General features: G+C 47.8%; 1 protein-coding gene and 1 pseudogene across 4 annotated transcripts in view; both read left to right on the top strand.

Annotated features, from left to right (window-relative positions):
- The first annotated feature begins 1,712 nt into the window (after positions 1 to 1,712).
- TNFRSF11A (TNF receptor superfamily member 11a) overlaps positions 1,713 to 27,192 on the top strand; it is a 58,213-nt gene continuing 32,733 nt past the window's right edge. For 3 of the 4 annotated variants that reach the window (XR_014139561.1, XM_081801075.1, XM_081801074.1), the window contains exons 1-3: positions 1,713 to 1,831; positions 23,620 to 23,701; positions 25,047 to 25,172. Coding sequence is in view for 3 of the 4 variants with exons in the window: in XM_081801075.1 (XP_081657201.1) it covers positions 1,757 to 1,831; positions 23,620 to 23,701; positions 25,047 to 25,172 (283 nt within the window). In the remaining variant the exon portion in view is untranslated. Of the gene's footprint in view, positions 1,832 to 23,406; positions 23,702 to 25,046; positions 25,173 to 27,192 lie in introns of those variants that run through there. The other variant, XM_081801076.1, reaches the window with a different exon arrangement.
- On the top strand, positions 14,228 to 14,678 carry LOC102735444 (large ribosomal subunit protein eL34 pseudogene; annotated as a pseudogene).

Genomic DNA, 27,192 nt, shown 5'->3' with positions numbered 1-27,192 from the left:
TTAAATGTAAAAAGAAAGAAAAGAAAAGGAAGGAAGGAAGGAAAGGGGAGGGGAGGGGAGGAGAGGAGAAGGGAGGAGAGGAGAGGAGAGGAGAGGAAAGAAAGAAAGAAAGAAAGAAAGAAAGAAAGAAAGAAAGAAAGAAAGAAAAAGAGATATCCCAAGTAAATGCTATTCATAAGAAAGGTGAAGTGGCTATATAACGGATATCAAAGTAGACTTCAGAACCCAAAGTTTTATCATGGATCAAGGAGGACATATAACAATGATGAAAAGTCAATTCATCAAGAAGACATAATAATCTGAGATGTTTATGTCTCTAATCCGAGCTTCAAAAACAAGTGTGGGGGGGGAGGGTTGAGAACCGAAAGGAAAAAATAAATAAACCCAGTTATTGTAAATTTCCAGTTTTCTCAGAACAAGTAGACAGAAAATGACATTTCAAACAATTTGACCTAATTGATATTTAAAACCCACTTCACCCAACAACGGTGAAAGATCATATAGAATATTCACTAGGATACACCATGCACTGGGCCAAAAGTAAGGCAAGTAGATAGCTGGCACTCAAGAAATTCAAAACAGAACCTTTTGTTGACACCGGACAAGTATTTTCTTTTTTTTTTTTTTTAAAGATTTTATTTATTAATTTGACAGAGAGAGAGATAGCGAGAGCAGGAACACAAGCAGGGGGAGTGGGAGAGGGAGAAGCAGGCTTCTTGCCGAGCAGGGAGCCCGATGTGGGACTCGATCCCAGGAGCTGGGATCATGACCTGAGCCGAAGGCAGACGCTTAACGACTGAGCCACCCAGGCGCCCCGGACAAGTATTTTCACTCAAAAAGTTATGGAAAGGAGCGGGTGTGTGTGCGACCAGCATCGGCCTAGAATGTGAGGGAAGGTACTCTCCCAAGCAAGGAATAGCAAGTGACGAGAGCAACAGGTGCAGTGCCCCGGACACTGGCTACTTCCATCCCTGGAAAGGGACGCGTCAAGGCCGGAGACAGGGCGGTGGCGGGCAGCCTGGAGCAAGATCCTGGAGGAGAGGCAAGAAAAACTGGCTGCTGGCCGGGAAACTTTGAAGGAGGATTGTATGAAGCGTGCTGGACGGTATACTGTGGTGACCTTTGCACAGTAGTCCACGAATTCCCCAACGAAGATCCTCTTCTGGCTAATTCCAGGGCGGCGGGGCATCCACCCTTGCTCGGGAGGCGGGGTCGGCCAGGGCTGAGCGCGCGGGCTCCAGCGGCCGCCGGCGGGCGGGCTAGGCCGCCACTGCCCGTCCTCCCCGGGAAGCCGGCGCCGGAGGTCTGGGCGCAGACCGGTCGATGCCCGCGAACGTGGAAGACACCGCAGGTCAGGCAACCCCGTCTGCCCACTGGCGGCGTGCAACATGAAGAGCCAAGGCTGGGAAGCTCCGGGCTCACTCACGCGCCCGCTGCCGCAGAGGATGCGGACGGCGGGGCGGCGCACCCTCAGATCGCCCCCCGCCACCCTCACCTCCCCGTGGCCCGGGTCCGCCCGCAAACCCGAGGAACGGAAGGGGCGCGCCCCGCGCTCGGGCACCACCTGGCGGGCGCGGCCCGGGCCGGCGGGAGGGGGTGCCGCGCGGGCGGGCGGGGACAGGTGGAGGGGCGGGGCGGGGCGGGGCCGCGCGCGGCGGCGGGGCGGGGCGGGGCCGGCCGACCGGGAGGTCCCAGACAGCCGCGCAGCCCGGGCCGCAGAGGCCGCAGAGCGCGGCGCCCGCCCGCCCACCGCGCCATGGCTCCGCGCGCCCGGCGGCGCTGCCCGCTGCCCGCGCTGCTCACGATCTGCGCGCTGCTCGGCCCGCTGCAGGTAAGGAGGCCGCCCGGCCGCTCCCGCTCCCCGCGCACCCGTGCCCGCGCGCGACGCCTCCTCGGGAGCTGGGGAGGGTCCCGGGCGCGGGGGCAGCGAGACGTCCTGGGACGTCCTGGGACCTGGCCGAGAAGCAGGAGACGGCGGAAAGGGGTTCCGCGGTTTGGACGGTGGAGGGACGGGAAGGGCGAGTGGAGGGGTGTCGGGGCGCAGAACCCGGAGTCGCGGGGCCCCAGCACCCGGACACGGGCTTCCACAAGTCCACTTCGTGGCAGGCTTTGAGGGCAGTTATTCGAGTTCCCACGCAGAGTAGCTGCCGTGCCGACGCGGCCCCTGTCCGCCTGCGAACGGAATAAGCGAGGGGGAAATTCAGAGCCGCAGACGTGCCCACATTAGCTAAGCGCTCCTACATGCCACCGCTCCTTCCAGGCCATTTTGAGTCCCTCGGGAGCGCTAGGCCCTTCCCTCTACCTGGCTTCGCACCCTCTCCCCACCTCAGTTTCGTTGGTCACCTGAAGACGAGAGAGCAAGGCTCGTCGCCTCACCTGGATGTCTAGAGCGCGCAGTGAAACCGAATTTGGCAGTTTCTGCGGGAAACTGCCACAGAATCTGACATAAGATTTTCTTTTTATGCCCTCCCCTTCTGTTTTTTCTGTCTCGTCCTCCCCTCCGACTCTCCCCACTGACAGCTTAAGGTCCACCCAATAGAATGCCCATAGAATCACTTGTCCTTGGAAACACTTTGATGACCTTAGGACAGAATACTGTTTGCAGTTGGAGAAACCAAGGCCCATGGGGTGCTTCAGGCGGGGGGCCGGGGCGTGGGGGGAGCCCGAAACTGAGCCCCGCTGTGCGCGAGCTCAGCCCGGGCTGGGGCTGCGATGGCAGGCATGCCCAGCGGCGCGGGGCTCGTCCTCGCTGCTGCCAGCCCTTCTGGGGCTCCCCAGCCCGGGATGCACCTGGGGCTCCCCACGGGGGCCGTCCGCCCTTTGCCTCGGGAGGGCGAGGCTTCAGCGTGCCAGAAGATGAACATCCTCTCAGATCCTTGTTGCCGCCTGGTTTGCTCAGAAAGAAATTTCTTTACCACATCACTCAGCACAGTTGCCAATAAATAAAGCTGGTTCCTGATTTCCTGACCTCCTGGAGGAGAGCTGTAGTGCAGCAAGCCGAGCGCGCAAGCAGTATAAAAACCTTGTATGCTTGGAAGTTCCTCAGAGGGAAGAGTGAATGGTGGTGGTTTTCATGGTTTCGGCAGTTTCAGATTTCCCTTCTGTTACAGTTGGCTGAGGCTGTTGTTGACAGGGGCTCCGCAGAATGGCCCAGAACCCGTGAAGACGGGAGAGGCACTTGTAGAGCTGTGTTTGGGGTGAGAGATGGGCCGGCGGCGGCGGCGAGGGGGGGGGGAGCTGGCTTGGGATTTAAAGTCTGGACAAAAATAATAGGAATATGCTGTAGGTTGGAGCAGAAAACTCTCGTGAAGGTTCATTCTATTCCGCTCCTATGGGCATGGGTCTCTTAGAATGGCGGAGGGAAAAGAAGGCGGAAAAACCTAATGGAATTTTTCATTTTAAGCAGGTCAGGTGTTGCTTAATGAAGTGCTCGACAGGTTGGACAGGGTGCTACCTTATTTGAACTAAAGGACCAGGGTGCCGGTGAACGGTTAGCCACCTGAGAAAAACCTACCCACTCTGCAGTTCCAAAAAAGCATCTCACGCTGCTCTTGCAAAAACTACATACATACATCTATTCGTTCGACGCCGTAGGTTCTAATATGAACAGCAGATGCTATGAAAACAAATTTATTTTTTTGGAGCTAGCTTTCAGCAAGTGCTATTTCCCCTCCCTTTCCCTTTTGGCCACTCGAATTAGGTGCAGTTTTGAGTCATACCTAAACAGGAAACCAATGATATTACGACAGTCCTAATCAAATGATAGAAGTCTGTGCCCAGTCCCACCAGTGGAAATCCATTAATTCTGAAAGGCGGGGCTGGGTGTTGGAACAGTGGCAGTATTACCCCCAGATGGTAACGTGGTATGTTCAGCTGTGGCATGTGGTTCTCTTGAGTGTTTCATTGCTTCTTTGGCCAACCGGTTCATTCGTTCAAAAAAAAAAAAAAGGAATGGCATTGGCAATCCACTGGTGTTAGTTATCACACCCTGGGCAAGGCTTGAAGAGCGGCTTAGTGAGAGGCAGGGCGTGTTGGTTTTGTAAAATCGCTGGCAAAGCCAGCTTCTAGAAAGTGCTTTGTCTACAAGTATTGTATTTTGTTTCATTGACATTCTGGTAGATAGATTGAAACGTCCCTGGAAGGCTGAAAGTTTTGCCTTTTAAAACGTTCCTGTGATTAGATCTCTGCTCGTATCTGGGAGGGAATTTGTTTTCAGTGTTTGCCCACCGATAAAAACATTTTATGATTTTATGTTAATAGTTCTGCTGTTTATTCCCAGTAAGAAAATAGAGAAGCTCGCTGTTTTCCTTAAGGTCACTGACTGGAATTAGCCATGTTTGTCCCCAGTTATCTACGACCTAAGGGCAGATTCATTCAGACCTAGGCCAACAAAGATTTATGGCCTGCGACACCCACACCGTGCTAGTGAGAAACAGGACGAAGACAACTACGTTCACGGGCCACTGTCTAGTCAGAGGACTAGACAGGGGAATCTGTAATAATAATAAGGCAGCACGTGATGACGGAAGTGCAGAGTGGGGGCGGAGGGAAGGAGGGAAAGAGTGCAGCTAGAGCAATTAGGGTGGACGTCTGCAGGAGGGGTTTTTTTTCTGAAGTGGTCTTTGCAGCATAGATGGGAAATCAAGGGTCAAAGAGGGATTGATGCCAAGAAGCTGTTGGGGAAGGAAAGCTCTCTAGTCGAGAGGGTGGTGTGAGTGGTTCAGGCCCAAAGGAATCTTGAAAAAACAAACCAAAACAACCCACGTTGGTTGTTGTTTTTTTTTAATGACTTTACAGATAGTACAAAGCACTTAATTCAGGAAAACCCACAACAGACAAGTCATTAAACATTTACAGTTTTTTGTTTTTTGTTTTTAATTTTATTTATTTATTTGACAGAGAGAGACACAGCGAGAGAGGGAACACAAGCAGGGGGAGTGGGAGAGGGAGAAGCAGGCTTCCCGCCGAGCAGGGAGCCCGATGCGGGGCTCGATCCCAGGACCCTGGGATCATGACCTGAGCTGAAGGCAGACGCTTAACGACTGAGCCACCCAGGCGCCCCAAACATTTACAGTTTTTGAGATAGCTCTTGTATGGCCCTTGCTGAGGTGGTAAGGTAGACTGATCAGACAGATAAGCCACAGGGCCCTGGAAAAGCCTGTGGGGAGACCCCACGGAGGAAATCCCCTAGAGTGGAGCTCCAGGCTGTAGGATAGGCACCTGCTTGCTGTCTTCCTGCCCCCTCCCATCCTAGAGAGAAGACTTGGCTATATGTTAATACTTTGTTTGGAGAACCACAGACATGTAGATCAGTGGTCTTTTAGTCCATTCTGTTGATAACAAGTATTTCAAATGCCTCGCCTGTTACTTCCTTCCCACTACTCCCCCCGCCCCCAAAATGACAAATCTGTAATATAAACACATTCTCTGTGTTGATAAGGAAATATGAGCTTGCTTTTTCAGTTATCTACCAGAAATTCTTACACCAGGAAAACTGAAACAATAAAGGTGTATCTTTGAAGGTCAGTAAATCAGTGTTTTATGAGGCCATGGAAAGGGGAGTTCCAGACCAGGGCCTCCTTTGCAGAGAGTGTTGTGTTAAGAAGGCGCTGTGTGAACTTTATATGCCATGTCAGTATTAAAATTTCCCTCATTGTATTTTCCTATTTTTGAAGTACAGGGGAAAACAACATTAGTGTTTTTCCCACACGGTGTGTCCTGGTGTGTCCAATGGATTAGGAATGTTGTCTAGGCCATTTTTGTTTTGTCTTGGTTTGGTTTGGTTTTTGTTTTGTTTGTTTGTTTTGTTTTTTTGCTGGTACGGCTCTCCAGGTGATTCACTCCCAAGGGCACCTACCTGCCTGGCCAGGTGGCCTCCCTAGACAACCAGTGGCCTGTCTGCTATCTCCCTGCAGCATCCTGACCCCAGTCCACAGGGAAGCACCCCTGACTGAGCCTAAGACAACCTGGCCTCACCTCCAGGCATCCAGAGCTGGCCTGGGGAGCATTCTGCCCAGCAGGTGATTCTCCCTCGGAGCACCACACCGTTATGTTCTCCACCTGGTTGGTAGGAAGTCATTCCCTTTCTCTTTGTGTTTCCCTCTGCTTTCAATGAGTGGGCTTCCCATAGGATCCACCTCTAGAAACTCATTTCATTCTTTCTGCCCGCAAAACACTGAGCCCGAAGAAACCAAGATGGAGACAGGGAGCTTCAGCAAAACAAAAGACTTGGTCCGTCTGAAGTTCTTAGTGAGCTTTTTTTTTCTTTTTTTTTTTTTTTAAAGATTTTTTACTTATTTATTTGAGACAGAGAGAATGAGATACAGAGAGCATGAGAGGGAGGAGGGTCAGAGGGAGAAGCAGACTCCCTGCCGAGCAGGGAGCCCGATGCGGGACTCGATCCAGGGACTCCAGGATCATGACCTGAGCCGAAGGCAGTCGCCCAACCAACCGAGCCACCCAGGCGCCCCTTAGTGAGCTTTTGAGGTTGAGCCCCGCGTGGGCGGCGAGTGAGATTAAGCACAGCCCCACATCTCTGTCCTCATTCTGAGAGACAAGCTCAGTCTGTTTCCTGCAGCAAGACCGACCTGCCCGTGTGCCCCTGGCAGGCTTCCCCTCTGTCTCCGAAGTCAAGGGCTGCCGGGTGCTGCCGTGAGAAACGGCAGAACCCCCCCTGCCCCCCGTCATTCTTTATGGATGTGTGCTGATCACTTGATATCTGTATTTGCTGTGTGGGCCCCTCCTCTTTCAGCCTTTGATGTCTGCGGGCTGCCACATTCAGGACAGGGAACCCAAGAGTGAGAAATAACACTGAATCTGTGTTCATTTATTTCAACAAAGTGAGCACCTACTACGGCATGCCGGACACTCTGCAACAGGCTGGGGAGACAGAGACCAGGGACATAGCCCGCCCCCCCTTCTCCAGGAGGCACACAGCTAGACCTGCACCCAGAGGATTAGAGGAGGCCTGTTTACTGAGAGCCTTTTCCATGTGTGGTGGGCACCCAGGACAAAGAGTGCTTTAACCTGCCTGAAAGAATATCTCCTTCTTCCTTACCATCCAGTCGTGTACGTCTGAAGCTCAGAAGGAGGGACAAGAGGGCAGCGTTTGGTCTGGGGGGCCAAGGGTGGCTGGTGCCAGGAGACATGACAGTGCAGTGTTTTCAGGGAACTCTAAAAAGGACAGCACTCCTGGACTCCCAAAGGCATGTGGGAGAGGGAGGGAGAGTGAGCCAGCACTCCAGGGTCTTATATGCAAGCAAAAGAGTTCAGATTTTATCTTGCTGCATTGTGCGCTGGGGAGTCATGATCAGATTTGCGCATTACGGGGAAGGGTGTCCGGGGGTGGGTCCAGGGGGCAGTAAGGACGCCACTGCCCTGGTTTGGGGGAAGAGCTAGTAAAGTCTTGAATCAGGTCGGTGTAGTGGCAAAAGAAAGGAGAAGCCAAGTGCAGGAGTGATTTCAGAGCCAGCCGAGCTGTGCTAGGCGCCCACAATACAGGGGCAAAGGATGTGGTTGGACCAGTTACTTAAAAAGAAAAAAAGATGTGATAGATGTCAGAGTAAAATAGCTGACCATTTGAATTGTGTTTCTCACAGCTATTTAAGGAGATTTCTGTCTCAGGTTCAAGTAAAGAAGGATTTTTTTCTTTTCCCTAAACCAGCAATAAAGGAGGATGAATTTTAGGCCATTGAATCCCAGCTGCTTTGGATTATTTTACTGTAAGGCAGAGACAAAAATTCTTCACACCCCAGCAAGGTAAACAAGCTAAGAGCCCCAAGGCCCTGGGATCCATGGAAATTTGTGTGCTCTGGAATTTAGAGCCATTTCCTGACCTAAAGGTGTCTTTGAATCAGAAGTTCAGGATGTAGGCAACATCAAAACTCTCAAACTCAGGACTAAAGAGAGATAAGCAGCCAGGGATCCCAGAGGGTCCATCATTAAAGCAGGTGTGACCTGACCCTCAGTTTTCCTGCACTGGCCTTAAATATGTCACCTGCCCCTGAATAGAAGCAGTGTTTACCTTGGAACTATGGCTCAGCAAACCCCTTTCGCTCACACGAAACACGTTTTCCCAGTGGATTGCTAGCGCCACAGAGGAGCGTTTCCCTTTCTCTCTGCCCAGTTCCCTTCTGCCTCCCCCGCCACCCACCCACCAAAAAAAAAAATCTATCTGAGCAGGTGACACAGAGGCCCGTCTGGCACCAGCATGGTCAGAAAGCTGCCAGGTTTCAAAGTGGAAGGAAGAACTGACTGCAAAAACTATCCTTCCAGTTTATCAGAGTAATAATAACTTATTACATTTCCTGTTCACTGTTGAGAGTGCAAGAGCCACTTCCTCCCACCACCAGAAATTTGAAGACTTTCCATTAAAAATGAGGAAGAAAAACTCTCTAGCTTTTCGTGAATGTGATGGTTAAACCTGGCAAGTGGGAAGAGAGGACTGCGGTGTTGCATAAATCCTACTAGCCCTGCAGGGTTGGCACATGTGGGTTCTCATGACACCCCCCCCAGAGGGAAAACCAACCACTTCCCTAAGGTATTGATTTAAAAAAAAAAAAATATGTTACTCTTTGTAATGCAGTTAGCAGCAAACTTAGCAGTGTGTATCCTTAAGTAACACAAACAGCTGCCAAACCCATATCCAGTTAGAAGAAACCTGTAAAGAGCCCTTCCCTCCTCTCAACTTTGTACCCAAGATATAAAAGCAACATCACATTTAAAACTTTCACGGTTGAGAATCTGTTCCACTTTAGAGGAGAGTAGAGATTATTCACATCCGCCTTTGCTAATCCAGTTCACTGTTAATAATTCCCAATATCAGGAACTTCCCTATAGCAGACCTAAATCAGATATGTCACAATTTGACCCCATTTCCTCAAATTTGTTCTTTCAGAGGGGTAAAGATCAGTTGGTCAATGTTCTTTATTTTAATGTTTCCATTGTTGAATATTGTTACCCACAACTTCCCTCTGCCCAGAGTTATTCATTCTGGTTCCTTTAACCTATCTGCCAGCTTTTTTTCCTTTCAATCCAGTGGATCCTGATTTTGTACTTAGTGGCAAAACCCCACAAACACACAAACAAAAGTCCAGAAGACCCCATGGAAAATGCCAGACGCCTGCCACACTGCCCGTGACCCGGAACGCTCCCCATCTAGGAGGGCAGACAAGACTGGACAGTCTGCACTCCTTGCAGTTACGAGGGTCTAAAGCCCCACAAAAGAGGAACACGCAAGATGGCCAGAAGCACGGGGTGGGGCAGGTGCACGGGAGCAGGTAGTTCGTGACCTGGTCCTAGAGGGTGGGGGTGTTTCTGAGGGCAGGCAGCAGGGGAAGGGGCAGAGCACACAGGGGAAAACTGAGTCCGGTCCTGATGTCTGGAGTCCAGGGCTGGCTAGAGAGACCAGGAAAAGATCAGGCCGGCTTGGCAGAGGAGGGGGCATGAGCTGGTTAGTCGTGAAGAGCTGTGTGGACAAACCTCAGGAGCTGGGACTCTACCCTGTGGAGACTGTGGTCCCTGGACCCAGCATCCACCCTACCTGGGAGCTTTTAGAAATGCACATTCCTGGGCCATACCCCATGTCTACCGAATCAGAACCTCTGGAGGCAGGGCCCAGCAATCCAGTTTAACAGTCTCTCCGGGGGATTCCGATGCACCAGGAAGCTTGAGAACCACTGCTGGAAACCCTGGGATTCCCTAAAAAGGTTTTGAGCTCAGCTCTAAGTTAATAGTATAGGATCGGTTATATTAAAAACACCTGCCATTTGTTGAATCCCCCCTCCCCCCATCATGTGCCAGGATGTGCTTGGTGCTTTACATGGATTCTCTCTAATCCTCACTCCACTTTTAGCAGGAGGGAGAGGTTGCACAGCTCATAAGTGGTCCAGCTGGAACTCCTCCCAAGGGTCCCCTCCAGTGACATGGCCTTACCCCGCTCAGGGAAGGTGCTTATGCAGTCGACTGCATGACCCGGTGGGGATGGGAACAAGACCCTCTAGGTGTGCTAGGACAGAAGCAAGCTTTTTAGTGTTTCTGGAAATACCATAACCAGGATCCAGGGTGCACACTCGTGAGGGTTTTCTTTGGTTAACTGTTGTTATGCAAAAAGAAAAATGCTGTGACTTTAAGGCCAGCCAAGTTTAAACCGGCACCCCGAACACCCAGCACAGCGTCCGTCCGTCCATCCGTCCGTCCGTGGGCCAGTTGATCCCTGACTCAGGAGGAAAAGAAATGTGACATATTGAATCACCTCGGCCACTTCCTGATGCAGAGGCATCTCTGACTCCTCTGTGCTCCCCCCACCGGGAGTACACCGGACCGTCGCTCTGCTCCTGCCAGGACAGGTCACCGTCCTGTGTGTGTCCCCCTCCTGCCACCTGCCCGGCTCTGTGCTGGATGAGGTGGGCTGGAGGGGAGACAGGCTGAATGTAGCTCTATTATCTCTTTAAAGGTTCTGTATGTCTTAGCATTACTATAATTACAGTGAATCTGGGGACTCCTCTCTTGGCCCAAATGACCTGACTCCAATTTTGACGTCTCTACCATGGCATGCATCTAAATCCTTCCTATTAATGACAGCTGTTTTTCAGTGCCGTAAAAGTCTCTGCCCTAAGCAGTAGGAGAAAAGTTCCAAACAAAAAGACAGTCAGAACGTACACAGCCCCTGGTCACCATTAGGTCTTGAGCTTTCCCTTGGAGTGAGAGAGGGAGCCTCTAGTGGGGTTTGTATTACCATGCACAGTAGCAAGAAACCTAGACACGGACCCCAAACCTCTGACAAGGGAGTGTCAGATACAGGGGCAATTAAATTCGGGGGCGGGGGGCACAACTGGAATCTCTGTCTTAAACTTTAACTCATTAATTTCTAATGGTTACAAGGTTTTAAATTTTTTAAATGAAATCATAAAACATTGCCCCCTTCCGATGAGCTCAGGTTTTCCATGGCCCAGTTGGGGTCCCTGTGACCAGGCCGTCAAGGTCCGATTTATGCGTAAAATTACAAATGAGCAAAGGATCAGAATGTACAGCTGAGTGGTTGTCATCTTAATTGTGCAGAGTGAGCCTCACAGGCCAGGGAGTGCAGGGGGCATGAGCACCCGGCCGCTCTGCCTGGACAGGGAATGTAGAGTGACCTCATAAAAGGGCGAGAGGCCCCGCATTCCCGGGTCGGAGCGCCGGGCATGAGGCTAGGCCAGTTCAGCAGACCTGTGTTCTGTCCCGATTAGAAAAGAGAATTTGAGCCCAGGAAGAGATTTCTGATTTTGATTTTGGAACCCCCTTCCCCAGGGTAGCTCTAATTTTGCCCCAAATTGGTGGAACTCTTCCAAGCCCATGCTTGGGAGTTCGAGTTTGATCCAGAACTAGTAGGAAATGATTATGTCTTCTATAAAGGGAAGTTAGGAGATCCCAGTGGCCCTTCAGGAAGAATTATTCGTCACTTTAACAAGAATCTGAGCCTTTGCTACATGCCTTCGCTACATCACTAACCGTCTGAGCAGGTCACTCCGTCTCTTTGTGAGGATGCCGGAAGTCAAAGAAAGGAAAAGCCTCCAGCATAGTGCCTCACGCACAGTAGGTGTTTTGTAAGGGCCAATTCTTCCTTCACTCCCCCTCAAGGTAAATGGTGTCTGCATCCAGCAATGGGAGAGGTGGTTCTCAACATCCTTATGTAGATGGAGATGACTGTGTGGTATTTGGGGATATGAGAAAGTTCTGGATCTTGGTCTTTGACGTAATCTCTGACCTTGCCACACGGAGACCAGCCACAGCAGCACCCGGGAGCCTGTTAGAAATGCAGAATCTCAGGGCCTGCCCCGGACCTACTGAATCAGAATCTGCACTTTCATCAGATTTCCAGGTGATTCTATGCACATTTGAGAGCACTGGACTTCATTCTGAGGGCCAGGGACCATCTAGTTCCTTCTCTGGCCATGTTGGGGGATAGTGGTCTTATTAGCTTGGTGCATCCCCAGAATGAAGGCAGGGCCTAGAATGAACCTTGGGCTTCAGCAGACCAGCACGCTCTTGGAAGCACAGGGGTCATTGACTTTAAGGAAAGAAGAGAAAAGTAGCTCTCATCTCAAACGAATACAAGTTAAAAAAAAATCAGGAATGGCAAGAGAAAGAAAGAGACAGAGAGAGAGAGAAAGGAAGAAAAGAAAAAGAAAAGGGAAAGAAAAGCTGGGCACTGGGAGAATAAAGCGGCATTCACCGGAGCCTCTTGGGTGATAATATAAAGACAAGTCAAAGCCATCTAATTACTGTGTTTAGGAAACAAAGGGTCCTTGCACTTTCCTTTCAAGTAGAGAACTTGTTTCCCTCTTTATCTGTCTGGAAGACAAAGACACTTGAAATTGAAGTTTTGAAATGCAAGGTTGTTTCTTCATTTTCCCTTGGGCCATATGTTTTCTTTTCAAGAAACAGAGATAATGACTGTATTGTGAGGAAAGTAAGGAAGAGGGTTGAGCAAAAATCAATAGAGCTTTGATGGGCCCCTTCCAAGTGAGTGCAGTGCTCCTGGTTTTCCTTAAGGAGCACACCTGGAACCCAGGTGGTTCAGGGGACGAGGCTGATGGGGCCACACGGCACCTTCCAAGATAGCTGATGAAGTCAGTTGTTGAATGCTTGCTGAGTCAAAATGACCAGTATGTCAAGACATCGAATAGGCCATAAGTTACTCTGCGTTTTTGAGGTGTTTTTTTAATCACACCTGACCTAAGTCAGATTTTTTTTTTTTCTGTGCATAATATTTAATCCTAAAAAATCTTACGGCAAAATGGTTAAGATAGTAAATTCTTGGGGCACCTGGGTGGCGCAGTTGCTTAAGCATCTGACTCTTGATTTCAGCTCAGGGTGGTGGAATCGAGTCCCGCAGGGGGCTCCAACCTCAGCGGGGAGTCTTCTTGAGATTCTCCCTCCCTCTCCCTCTGCCCCTCCCACTTGTGTACACTGTCTCTCTCTCTCTCAAATAAAAATAAATCTTTAATGACAAAAATAGTAAATTTTACATTATGTGCATCTTATCACAACTAAAATTTTTAAAAAAATTTCCACCTCTTATGGCAGATGTTGTAATTCCTGCCTGGTAATGAAAATAGCATGAAGTGCTAATTATTTAAACCTTGATGGTGTCAGTCACTGTCGGATGGGAGCCTACAGTCAGTACCACACAGTCCGGGCACTGCGGGGGTGTATTACCTCAAGATCTGGGTGATTATGTAATGAGTTGTGTGACTTCCTATACCACCCCCCCACCCCCCACCCCCCCCACTGCACCAGTCACAGGGGCCTTCCTGCTCTTCCTGATCAAGCCCTTCACACTCTGGGACTTCTGCAAATGTTCCTTATGGCCACAGGCAATACTCCTCCTCCTGACACGCTGTGAACTTGGCTTGTTCCCTCCCTTTATCCAGGTCTCCACTGAATGTCATCTGACCCCAGGTTCCCCTCCTGAGCTCATCACATCACCTCACCCGGTTTTATTTCTTTCATCATAGTCATTACAACCAGATTGCATTTGTTTTTTTTTTATTTTTTTTAAATTTTATTCATTTTTTGACAGAGAGAGAGAGACAGCGAGAGAGGGAACACAAGCAGGGGGAGTGGGAGAGGGAGAAGCAGGCTCCCCGCTGAGCAGGGAGCCCGATGTGCAGCTCGATCCCAGGACCCTGGGATCTGACCTGAGCCTAAGGCAGACGCTAAACGACTGAGCCACCCAGGCACCCCCAGATGGCATTTTATTGTCAGTCTTCTCTGTGGACTATAAGCAAGGACACTCTCTTTCTCCCCCGGGCTCCCACTGCTCCCTCCTCTGTCTCCCTCCACCTGCCCAAGCACCAGCCTTCACTTCTCCCTGCTCTGGCTGCACCCCTCACCCCTGCCCTCCGGGATTTGTGCACCTCCCTCTATGATTGCTTCCCAGTCCTGGAGCTGGGGAAGATGTAGCCCAGGCCCTGCTCTCTCTCCTTCCCTGCCCATGACCAGGGAGGGCCAAATCCAGGGACTTAGCGGGACTTGGATCTTTCCAGTACATGGACCAGCTCTTGTGTGGTCATGTGGGTCTCTATGACAGTTGTCTGTCTGTGCCTGTGTCCGGTGCTAAACACTTTGAGAGGCCAGGGATGGGCTAATTTCTTTAGTCCTGCACCCAGCCAACCCTTTGCCCAAGTATGTGAGGGCTCAGTAAAGACGGCTTTGAAAGTCTGCTGATAGCCGAGCTTTTAAAGAGATAGATGCTCTCTTCCGGGGACGGCGTCCATAGGCATTCAGAATGGTCCAGCGTTTGACCTACCGTCGTAGGCTGTCCTATAAAACAGCCTCTAACAAAACTAGGCTGTCCCGAACCCCTGGTAATAGAATCGTTTACCTTTATACCAAGAAGGTTGGGAAAGCACCAAAATCTGCATGTGGCATGTGCCCAGGCCGACTTCGAGGAGTTTGTGCTGTGAGACCTAAAGTCCTTATGAGGTTGTCCAAAACGAAAAAACACGTCAGCAGGGCCTATGGTGGTTCCATGTGTGCTAGGTGTGTTTGTGACAGGATCAAGCGTGCTTTCCTTATCGAGGAGCAGAAAATTGTTGTGAAAGTGTTGAAGGCCCAAGCACAGAGTCAGAAAACTAAATAAAAAAATGAAGCTTTTTAGAGTAATAAAAAAAATCAGAAGGCTTTATCTGTTATTGCTGTTGTAAAAAAAGTAAATAAATAAAGAGATAGATGCTATCTATTATTAAACCCTAGACTAGAGCAGAATGTGTCTTCTGGTCATAAGCACAGCAAATGACAGGCAAAGGAATGACTGGCCTTACTCTGTTATTTGCACAGTAAGTAAATGAATCACAGCCCCTTTATGGAGTGTGGTCTCTATGTGGGGAGGGGGTTGATTCATATTTATGATTTTCAGTGAGACCAGTAGGAGTTGACCAGCTGTGATGAATGCCCTTCGAGTCTGAGTTTTACATCCTCTTTGTCACTGGAAACATATTCATAAAATGCATTTTAGAATGTTCCAGATGCTTTAAAGATTTTATTTATTTGAGAGAGAGAGCAAGAGCGGGATGGGGGTTGGGAGGACAGAGGGAGAGGGAGAAGCAGACTCCCTGCTGAGCAGAGAGCCTGTCATAGGGCTCGATCCCAGGACCCTGAGATCATGACCTGACCTGAAGGCAGATGCTTAACCGACTGAGCCACCCAGGTGCCCCCTGTTCCAGATCCTTTTTTTTTAAAGATTTTATTTATTTATTTGACACAGAGAGAGACACAAGCAGGGGGGAGCGGCAGGCAGAGGGAGAGGGAGAAGCAGACTCCCCACCGAACGGGGAGCCCGACGTGGGGCTCCATCCCAGAACCCCAGAATCATCACGACCCAAGCCGAAGGCAGACGCTTAACTGACTGAGTCACCCAGGTGCCCCATTCCAGATCCTTTAATAGCAGGTCAATTAGCAGAGTATCTGTGACCATCATAATGTCCTTCACAATCTCTCAAACAAACTAGACACATCTTTTCATGTTAATTAATCAGAGAATACTTGAGCCTCACTTTTCGCAGATTTTTTTTTCAAGAGTTGTGTGTAAACTGTATTTCTGTGAAATGAATTATATTTTGAACATTCAGGGAGTTTTCTGTTTAGACGCTCTGTATCTCTGTATCCACTTCCATTATGACTTGGGCCACGTACCTGGCTGGTTTAAGGGCGTCTCCAAGTTTTTAATGTGTCCCATAGCTCAATGTCTCCCAGGTGAGGGGAGTATGCTAGGTGATCTGTTGGGGTGTATGGGGGATTCCCCAAAAGCTGCCCCTTCTGTTTGTGCCTTTCTAACATACTGTCTCCATGAGTGCCTATGTTAATGTTCTGAAGTGTGGAATGTGAAGCTTTGGTTTGTACAAAAGGAAAATGAGTCTGCTACTCTGTAAATCTCTAAGCTTGAAATTCTGTCAAGTTTATTTAAAATGTAAGTGTGTAGAAGGGCATTTGGTCATAACTCAGTTATGTCCTAGTTAACAGAAATCACTGACAGATATAATCTAGCAGCCGCTTTATCAGCAGACACCCTGAGTAAACTGTTTCTGCCCTCACCCAAGCTTGGCCTGTATCACAGACTGAACCCCCAGACAGAAAACCACTGAAATGAGTCTGACCACTTGTCACGATTTCAGGCCTATGAGAAAGCACTTCTTTATGTGCTTTAAAAAAAATAAACCTCTTTGATTAACAACATTTTTTTCAGGGCGCCTGGGTGGCTCAGTTGGTTAAGCGTCTTCCTTCGGCTCAGGTCATGATCCTAGAGTCCCGGGATTGAGTCCTGCGTTGGGCTCCCTGCTCAGCAGAGAGTCTGACTCTCCCTCTCCATCTGCCTCTCCCCCTGCTCATGCTCTCTCTCTCAAATAAATAAATAAAATCTTAAAAACACCACAACAACATTTTTTTCCAGTCACCCAGATGAAATACTGTGCCATCACCTTTACTGGTCATAGGTGGGTTACAGGTAAACAGGGATGGTGCACTCAGTGAGACTGCGGGCCTTCAGAATTTTCTTGTGGGTCCCCACCCTCTCTTCTCCACCCTCTTCCCCCCTTCTGGTGACAGTCTTCCCTTTACCCCCTCAGGAAATGATCTGATGTAAGTAATGGATGCTTACTAATCCTGCTTGGGTGTGCACAGAATTCCCCGCCCCCCATCACTGACCACTGGCCAGGGGTCTACCACTGTGCTGAGTGAATAAATCGGTTACCTCACTTCATTCTGCCGCCAGTTACTAGAGAGGTCTTCAGCTTCAACGTGAGGAAGCAGAGCCTTAATTTTTCTGAGTATTGCTGCCTCATTTACATGGATTATCACATCTGATCCTCACTGCAGTGGGAGGCGTGCGATGATTAGCCCCATTTTACAGGTGAGAAGACTGAGGCTTAGAATTGCCCTCCCCCTTGCCCTCAAAGTGTAGAAATGTAGACAGTTTTATTAAAGCAATGTCAAGGATTCTACTATCCCAGCCAAACGGGAAGCTCAGTTCTGAGCACTGGGTGGAAGAATCCTGTCCTGGAGCCCACTGTCCTAACCAGTGGGGCTGCCTGGCCAGACCCTTCCTTCCAGTCCCGTGCTCCCCTCTTCCTGTGTTCTCCTGGCCCCTCCCTCTGTTCTGCTGAATTCCTACATGCTGGCACATCAGACTTTGTTTTAGTTAGTATTTCATTTTTCTTTTTTTCTGTAGAAACCTGTCTTATCGGACCTCTGAGCTACAAATGACAGCTGTGTCATTTCTACTTCTAGTTATGAACTTTTAACCAAGAAGCATGAGGGTAGGATGCTTTCTTTTAATCAACAGACGTATGACTGTGCCATGATCGAGACAGATAAAGCAGAGTACGGCATCTGGAAACTTCTGGAGGAGAGGAACTAAGAAAAGACCAAGACCCCAAGGTTCCTCAGAACATCTTGAGGCGGAGGGCTTTGCACACTAATTGAGACGTCTGTGAGGGGAGAAACTCAGAGCTCTCCGGCCTGTCTTCGCAGTCGGCTAGGAGAAAAAGTCGCTCAAGGAAACCCTCGAGGAGCAACCGTATTTGCTAGGTTGCTCTGCTCTGTTCAGTCATCTTTACCACCGTTATCTTTTGTTTGTTTGTTTGTTTCTAGAAACAGAGTCTTCAGAGACAGTTTCCTGGCGTGAGACCATGCTAATGAACCAGGTCTCTTGGTGTTCTGGGGGACACGGTCCCTCGTACTTTGTATTCAGTGGTGACTTTCTTTCAAGATGCTTTTTCTCAAGGGCACCAGGACTATTAAGTGAGGTGTTAGTTTCACATTTCATAGTTTCTCTCTTAACAAAAACCACATCTTTCAATTCTGCAACATTCAGAAATTTGATACCATCTTTACTTAAATTATAGCCAAATTTCTCAAATATAGTCACGGATGATATTTTATAGAATAAAATCTATGGAAAATCCCTCATTTGTTTTTCTGGGTTGGGTTCTTTTTCCCCTTGATCTGACAGAAGGGGCCAAGCTTCTTTCTGCTTTGTTAGATGTCAGCATGAATTTTCAGTAGGGCCAGAAAGTAATTTTAGTGTTCATGATGACTTTCACTACAATTGGGTTGCTTAACGGCACAAAAAATAAATATTTAAGTCAACCTTCCCTACAGGATCTAAATAGAGACCCGCTGGTCTCTGTCGCTCCACTGACAGAGAGGTCATGTTTCCTAGGCTTCGGGTTTTTTCAGAATTAGACCCCACATGGCTTTGCATTGGGAAATAAATCCATGTAGCTTTATAAAGAGAAACTTGATTTACCATTTATTATCTTGCCCCTGCCTCCCAAAGCCTTGCACCGGCTGTGGACGTGCTTGTTCAAGACGAGTTTGTTGTCTGTCAAAATAAACAGCAGCCTGTATGCCTTGGAAAAAACATACACACGACACAAAACATACAAGAAAGTCAAGCAACAGAAGGCAAATGAATTAAGTATATCGTCTTGCCATTTTAACTCCTTTTTTTAGGACTTTCCAAGGAATTTATGCGGGTGGGTGGGCAACATAAAGACTATTTGCTATAAACAGACTCTAGTGTTCCTTATTAATTCAGGGGGAGTCTATTAGAAAACAAAGGTTCGTTGACATAAACTCTGTGGGCCAGACCTCATTTTAGTAGGTTATAAGAACTGTAGTAGGACCCTGTCGATACATGGCTGTTTGTTTGTTTTTTTAAGATTTTATTTATTTATTTGATATAGAGAGAGGGAACACAAGCAGGAGGAGTGGGAGAGGGAGAAGCAGACTTCCCACTGAGCAGGGAGCCTGATGCGGGGCTCGATCCCAGGACCCTGAGATCATGACCTGAGCCGAAGGCAGACGCTTAACGACTGAGCCACCCAGGCGTCCCCACGGCTGTTTTTTTGGCTTTTTCCCCCCATTAAGACTTATAAGAACCATTGTATTCCCCAAGCACAAGTGCTACAAACAGACCTGATCCCAGGCTGGCCTCCAGAGCAGTTGTTTTGTAGAATAGTTTCCCCAGTGGATCACAGGTCAGTTCTCCCCTACACCTGCCCAGGGATGCACAAGGGAACGGTCGCACTGATCCTACTAGGAGAAGTGGTTGGGAGAAGGGCGGCAGGGCGACTTCCCCCAAAGCCTGTTGTTACTTTTGAATTTTGTGTCACGTTACTGTATTCTTTATTTAATAACTAGACATTTTCTTGAGAGCGGCTGTGGGAGTGTAGGGGGAGGGAGAAGGAAGAGGGAGGGAGAGGAAGAGAGCATCTCCAGCAGACTCAGTACTGAGTGTGGAGCTGGACATGGGCCTGGAACTCACGACCCCGAGATCACGACCCTGAGATCATGACCCGAGCCGAAACCAAGAGTCTGACGCTCAACCAACTGAGCCACCCAGGTGCCCCTAATAACTAGAAATTTAAAAAGTGGTTCCGCTTTATTTGTTTAATGAAAACAGCGACGGTTCAAAAGCTCTATTGTTTTAGAAGGAAACAAGTCATTCTTAAAGGAGAACTGGGGAAAAAAAGATTAGATGACTAAAAGGTTGTGTATCTCAATTCAGTTACCAAAAGCCTTTTGCTCTTGCATCTTGAGCAAAAAAGGAGACTGTAGGTGGGCTAAGAAATCACCCCACTGACTGCAGCCTTAGGCTAAATTCCCCTAGTCCGTATTCCCCTATTCTGTAACACTGGAGCAGGAACAGCTTTTTATCAAATTGCTACCATTGCTATCAGTAATAACAGCCACCACCTCTCAACCATTGAGAGCTTGGTCTTGGAGGGTGGAGTTAGGCCCCAATTCTGAGCAGTTGGAAGGGAAGGCTTGAGGACCAGCAGGGACTCCAGGGGCCTGGTGAGATGGTAGACATCAGGACCAAAATCTGTAGGCAAAAGGAGGGATGGAACTGGGAGGGGCTAGTGGGCATCCATTCATTCACACCCAAACATGGCATTCAAAGGATGTACCTGGCAAGGCATCCAGGCGGAAGGAGATTGGCATACAGGAGCTCCAGTGCATAAAGGAGATCTAGCGCAGGCTAACTGGAAACCAAGCCCTAGCAGGCAGGACTCGGGGACTTGGAAGCTGGGAGGCAGGCAGGTAGAGCCAGTCTGGCCTGCAGCACCTTGAGACAAGTCCCCAGGGGACCAGCAGAAACAAGACAGGCCAGCAAATCAGAGATCTGGATTTCCTAATCGTTCAAACACAGGTACTGCGATTCAGAGAGCAGCCTGGAGCCTGTTCCTGGGAGTGGAGCGTGGGATCGGAGTGAGACCAGCACAAGGCAGCCGCCGCAGGTCTGGGGAGCTGCAGAGTCCTCTAGTACGAGGGTTCAGCCTGGAGCTGCATCTCTGCAAGTGGAGGGAAAGTTAGTTGGTAGAGAGAACTAGGAAGGAAGAGGAAAAAGGACAAAGGCGTGGCTTGCCTTCTCCTGAATGTACAGGCATTCAAAGAGAATTTTCCAGATTCTTTTTATTTACCCCCAAACACATTTCCTTTAATGTAGCCTTTTAAGTTGTAGATGCATTGCCATTTTGAAGGTTTGAAGGCATACTGCAAAGTATATAATGTGCCTAAAGAACAAAATAACATTCTGTTTGAGTTGTACCTCAAATTAGATTAATACCTTAATTTTCTGCCTCACCATTGCAGATTTTCCAGTAGCAAAATTGGTGCTGCTTCTTAAAAGATCTGTAATCCTATAGCTCTGTCAAGTAGATATGTCGATTTGGGGTTGATAAAAATGTTCCAGAATTATATAACAGTGGTGGTTTCACGGCCCTGTGAATATACTGAAAACCACTGACATGTACCCTCTCAGAGGGTGAATTTTATGTGAGTTATATGTTCACAGTAAGCTTAGGAGAGAGAGATGAGTTCTAAGGAACAGTCTGTGAAACTCTGTTTAGGAGATGCTGAGACATCTGGTCACCTCTGGAATCAGTAGACTTCCCCCTGTTTGCCAGGAGGTGTAAAACCCCCGGGTTAAACAATGGGTTGAGTGGATCACGGCCACACTCCTAAACAGGTAAACAAATTGTCCACCTGTTCACTTCAGATGGTGCTCAACAGGAGCCAGGATTTGGAGCCCAGGACATAGCCAGAAGCCTGACAGCGTGCTAAGCAGCCAGCCGCTACATGGGGTAGCCCTCTTACCAAATTCCCCTAAAAAGAACCTCTCTGTGTGTAACATAAAGCCTGTGCTTATCTTACAGAGACTGTTGCAACTTTCATATGGGTCAGAAGAAATTGATAACCTTTATCATCTGAAATGAGGCCCAACCACATATTTCTCTTGTTTGCCTTTGTCATCAACGTGGCAGGAGCGTTCGCTTATCATTAGGCTCAGAGGAATCCGATCTGTTCAAATTTGCATTGACCACATTCAGCTTTACCATTTTGCTTCTGCTCATCTTTCTTCCACGTGCATCCGGTACCGTCCTAGACGCAGACAAGGGGTGCCTACGGAGAAGCGGATTCCTGTAAAAACAAAAAGACAAAGAGAAGAGGAAGGAGGGGTGATTTCTGTTGGGTCATTCTTGCTAGTTTCCACTGGGCTCACTGTTCTTGTCCTTCAGCTCTCATCCTGCAGTGAAGGCATGGAGAGCATCCAATTCGCAGTATCCCGTGTCCACGGGGAGTGTCGGCCCGACCTGGTCCAAAGACAACCTTCCTGACACAGCTGGCTCCAGGAACACATTTGACCTTCTCATTGACCTCAGTGTAACTGTCCCTGCCCCATCCCCCCCACCCCCACCCCGTAAGCCCTTTGCCTGGCCAGGATGGGGTCAGAGAGGTCCACGTTGGCTGTGTCCCTCACACCCCACTCAACTAGCCTAGGGTTTTTGGGGTGTGGTGCTCTCTTAATAAAATTTCCTCCTGTAACTGAGGTATTTTAGGATGCATGGCTTCTTCTAAGCTCTGTTATTTCTACACCTTCAATCCAGTATGCCAATGAAGCCCTCTGTGAGCTCTGTGTTGTCTCCCACCACTCTGCTAATGGGCCTCTGTTGCCACCCCTATCCCACATACCATTGCAGGCCCCAGTGCCTCTGTTTGAATTGTTCACATGGTCTTAAGTAGTCTTCCATGCCCCTCCCCCACCTTCCCCCTGCCAGTTTCTTTTCCCTCTTCCGGCCGATTTCTCTTTATCCTGCAGACTGAGCTCACTTGTCACATCCCTTAGGACACACTCCCTGACCTTCTCCAGCTGAGGTAGGGGCCCATCTGCCCCTGCAGGGGGGCGGGGGGAGGGTAGGGTAGTAAACCCCCTGGTGTGTGTAAGCCCCTTGAGGGCAAGGTTTGTAACTCTGGATCCCTGAGACCCAGCAGGGAACTTGATCCTTGGTCAGCAGCATTTGATGTCTGTTCAGCCAGGCCCAGCTGGTCGGCTAGTTGCACTGCTCAGTGTCCAGCGTGACCGCCTGTCAACAGGACTGTTGTTGTTTCTCTCATCTGGAAAAGCTGATGCAGAGAAGAGCTTTTCTGTGGCAAAGTGATAAGAATCTCTGAGTGACTGCAGGGGACTTGGCTTTTTGTTTTGTTTTGTTTCACGTAGACGGGCAGATTTGGAAATTATATTGTACTAGAATCATACAGAAATGAAACAGGCTCAAAAAGCTTAAGCAGCTTGTCGGGGAGGGGGGTTCCCCTCAGCCAGCAGGCGGTGAGGACTCCCTCAGCCAGGACTCTGAGCTCCAACCCTGCAGGGTTCCTATGACACCTTGCTGTCCCACTTTAAAAAATCCTATGCATGTTTAAATTTTAAAAGGTAGAGGCGCCTGGGTGGCTCAGTTGGTTAAGCAACTGCCTTCAGCTCAGGTCATGATCCTGGAGTCCTAGGATTGAGTCCCACATCGGGCTCCCTGCTCAGTGGGGAGTCTGCTTCTCTCTCTGACCCTCTCCCCTCTCATGTTCTCTCTCACTCTCTCTCTCTCAAATAAATAAATAAAATCTTTAAAAAAATAAATTTTAAAAGGTAAGCAGTATTAAACACTTTTTAAAAATCAGAGATAAGTGTGTAAGACCAAATTTGACATCCCTGGTATATAATACATATATGAAGGGTCCTCCTTGTGTTCTACAATTTTGTGACCAAAGTAGATGAGCATTTGTCCACCGTGTGACCATAATCCATCATATTACCATGAGCATAACCAGAATATTTTTTTAAAGACTTATTTATTTATTTTAGAGAGAGAGGAAGAGAGAGGGAGAGCATGAGCGGGGGGAGGGGCAGAGGGAGAGGGAGAGAATCCTCAAGCAGACTTCCCACTGAGCGCAGAGCAGTATGCCGGGCTCGACCCCAGGACCCTGAGATCATGACCTGAGCCGAAACCAAGAGTCAGACACTTAACTGACTGAGCCACCCAGGTGCCCCATAACCAGAATATTTTTAAATGCTTTAATGGATTTTTAAGCCAGTATCAGTTGGCTTTATACATTCTTAGTGGGGAATGGGTAGTGTAGGAAAGTGACATTTTGGGGGGAGGTAATATCACACAGAGCAGTTTCAGGACTGTTTATGGTATTTTCTTATGCTTTTCAGAAATGGAATTCAGTGATTCACTTTTTATTTTATCCAGAAGGGACTTGTACAAAATCTCTACCTGATGTCAATTTTCTCTTCAGGTAACTTTTCAGATCACCCCTCCGTGTACCCGTGAGAGGCATTATGAGCATTTCGGACGATGCTGTAATAAATGTGAACCAGGTTTGTATTTCTGAGCCACCTTTCCTTGTTCCTCAAAAGTGGGTGGGGCTCTCATTTATTTATTTTTTTAATCCAAGGAATAATTTCAATCCTGCCAGATTAAAAAAAAAAAGAAATTGTGTAGACTTTCTATGGTAGTGGCAGGTAGTAATGTGTGTCACCCTGAAGATAAAAACCTTTCAATAGATAAAAATCACTTAAAAGCAGTTGCAGAAACTAGTACTTAATGTATGCTGGAATACAGTTTTCCAAAATACTATTTCTTGAGAAAGCAAGGTTTTAAAAAAAACCAAAAACCTTATTTTAGCACTTTGCAATTCAAACTTTTGACATATAAAATGCAATTTAAAAGTATTTTACAGAAAAAATTCTGGGGGGAATAACCATACTGGAGTTTTTGCTGCTGCAAATTGCCTAAACCCTATTATACCTTCTCACATACCTGTTGAGAGGCAGGTGGACTGGTTACCTCCTCCTATCTGCATTGCCAGAATGTAGCCGAGGATTTCTACAGCCTCAGTGAAAGTCCGCAGGTTCCTCACTCACTTATTGTTCTAGAAACGGTGGTTACATTACATCAAGATCCTTTAGATATTCAAGCTATAAATATTTCTCAGATGTACAGAACCAAGACCAGTGATTTTTGTGAGCGTGCAGGTGTGTGTGTGTGTGTGTGTGTATGTGTGTGTGTGTGTGGTACTCTGGTCCTTCTGTTAACCGAGGGCCCACAGTAGATGTAGGACAAAAGAAGTTTACACTCCAAATTGAAGTAGAGGGGATATTGAAGATGGGAGGGAAGGGGTAAAATGAAATTCTTGCCCCTCAAGTTTTTTAGGCACGTTTGAAAACCATCATCCTTTTCCTTGGTCAGCGGAGGTGTGGGGTGGGAAGGATGATCTTTTACTGAGATGAACTAAAAGGTGGCCTTGACCATAGACACAGCAAGTTTAGGAGAGGTTATTTTAATTAAAAAAAAAAAAGATTTTATGTATTTATTTGACCAAGAGTGCACAAGCAGGGGGAGGGGCAGAGGGAGAAGGAGAAGCAGACTCCCCGCTGAGCAGGGGATCGATCCCAGAACCCTGGGATCATGACTTGAGCCGTAGGCAGACGCTTAACTGACTGAGCCACCCAGGCGCCCCTAGGAGAGGTTATTTTAGCCAGCTGGGAGACCTGAGGAGCCCATCACTGATATATGGCCTCATCCCGTGTATCATACTGTGTGAGGGGACTTCCTGGGGTCACAGTCATTTAAATGGTCCAGTAGATTGCTGTATTTTTGTTGTTCTGTTGTTATTTTGGGGGTTATTTTTCATTGCTGCATTTTTTTTTCTTCTAATTGAAGGAAAGTACATGTCTTCTAAATGCACTACTACCTCGGAAAGTGTATGCTTGCCCTGTGGCCCAGATGAATACTTAGACACCTGGAATGAAGAAGATAAGTGCTTGCTGCATAAAGTTTGTGACACGGGTAAGTCAGTCATGCCAGTGGGGAGTGTGGATAAGTGCTATTTTTAGATACAGTAGTGCTATCTCTTTTGGGGGGGAATAGGAAGAAGTTTTCGACCTCGGACCCCCAGAGGTAAGTGCTTCAGATCCCAGAAGCATCGTGTTAACATTCTTCATTTAGAACTTTCGTCCTGGAATACAATTGTGTCTCAGTTTAATCATGGAACACATATGTTACAGTTGACAAAATCTTGCCACAATGTTTCTGTGTGTGTTGTGTTATTTAATTTCCACAGAAACCCTGCAGGGTAGCCACAGTTATCCCATTTTAGAAAAGGAAGAAACGGAGACCAGGAGAGGTTGGGTGACTTTTCCAAGGTTAACAAATGTGAAGCAGGATTCAAAGCAGATCTTACTCTCAAGTCTTTCTCCTGAACCATAAATGTCTTACTAACTCTACAGTTTGATCTTATCAGACTGCTACAGTTTTGTTTTGTTTTGTTTTGTTTTTGGACTCAAAAAATTTTTCCCAAATTATAGTTTAATTGTAGGAATCAGAATCAAAATATGTCCCTTAACCTAGAGGTTCCTTTCCCTCTTTCTTTCTTTTTTTTTTTTTTTTCCCCATTTAATCTCTCTGTTGGAGAAACCATGTTGTTAATCCTGTGGATTACAGGAATCCTGTGGATTACAGGAATCCTGTGGGTCACAGTCTGATTTCTGCTGGTTGCATTCCCTTGGTGTCATTTAACATATTTTCTGTCTCCTATATTTCCTATAAGTGGTTGTTGGATCTAGAAGGCCGATCAGAACCTGGTTTGTATTTTTTATTTATTTTTTTGCAAAACCAGAATTGGCATAATGTAGTTATGTAGTATATAGAAGCTGTTTCTCTCTCTTCTTGTGATATGAACTGCTGTTGACCATCATGGCCTAGATCCACTTTCATGAGGAGCTGTAGAAAGGTGACCTTCTATCATTCCTTCTTCATGAATGGCTGGAATGCTTTATGAAGAGAAGCTTCCCTCGGCAACTATCCCTTACCCTGAAGTACAGTATATACGGGAGAGGCAGAATGAATGCTTGTAGCTTTATTTGCAACTTTTCAAAATCATGACTTGATCTCCATGCTTTCTCCAAAGGATTTATATAAAAATGATAAACTCAGCCATTCAGACATATTTGAGGTGTTTTACTCTATTACAGTTCCTAGGTTATGGTTCCTCAGATTGTCTCACCTCTTCCAGGTTCCCCCCCCCGCCCCAGTCTTTGATATGACCCCAGGTGACCTTAAGAGCTCTCCTTGCTTCCAGGTTCATCTTGGACATTCCCTGCCTCAAACCTCAAATCAGCCATTTCTTTAAGAATTCCTGATTGCTTCCAGTGGAACATCTTATTTAGCGACCTCAGTCTGGGTGCTAGGGAGGTTTGTTGCTACCGGATTGATCCTTGTTCATAGGTTCTCTGCAGTGGACAGAACTAGGAGTTAAGTATTTTTTTTTAAACATCATAATTTTCTAGTGGGCAAGAGATAGCTGGCAGATTATGGCCGCAGAAGGTAACATGGAAACTCCACTAAGCAGAAGCATCTGATCAAGTCTTTTTTCTTTCCCACTGCTTAGTAATGACTTTGACTCACTGCTGCCCCTTGGAAATAAAGATTCATTCTGTCTACTGCCAAAGTTGATTAAAGCCCCAAACCTGGTACATTAAGATATTTTAAAATATGTCACAATTGTTCATCACCACACAGGCTTGCATTCACTCATAATTGAGTGGGGTGGTTGAACTAGAATTTTCCAAGAGAGTGACTCTTGTCCATGTCTGTTGTGTGCATTATGCACGTTTATGCAGATTGGCCTCAGTGCTGCACAAATGACCCTCAGAGAGTGGACACGGGAGGGACACAGGAAGATTTCTCCAGGTTTGCCATGCTCTGGTCTGAAAAGAATGGAAATAGGAAACATACCCTCCCTGCTGGTGGTAACTTGAGACAGTGGAAGGAGACAGGGTTCTGGTCTGCCTGTTTATTTTTCCCCTGG

The sequence above is a fragment of the Leptonychotes weddellii genome, chromosome 13, assembly GCF_054177405.1.
Source record: "Leptonychotes weddellii isolate Sample4059 chromosome 13, ASM5417740v2, whole genome shotgun sequence".
Taxonomy (NCBI): Eukaryota; Metazoa; Chordata; class Mammalia; order Carnivora; family Phocidae; genus Leptonychotes; species Leptonychotes weddellii.
This window is presented reverse-complemented; position numbering and strand designations above follow the sequence as displayed.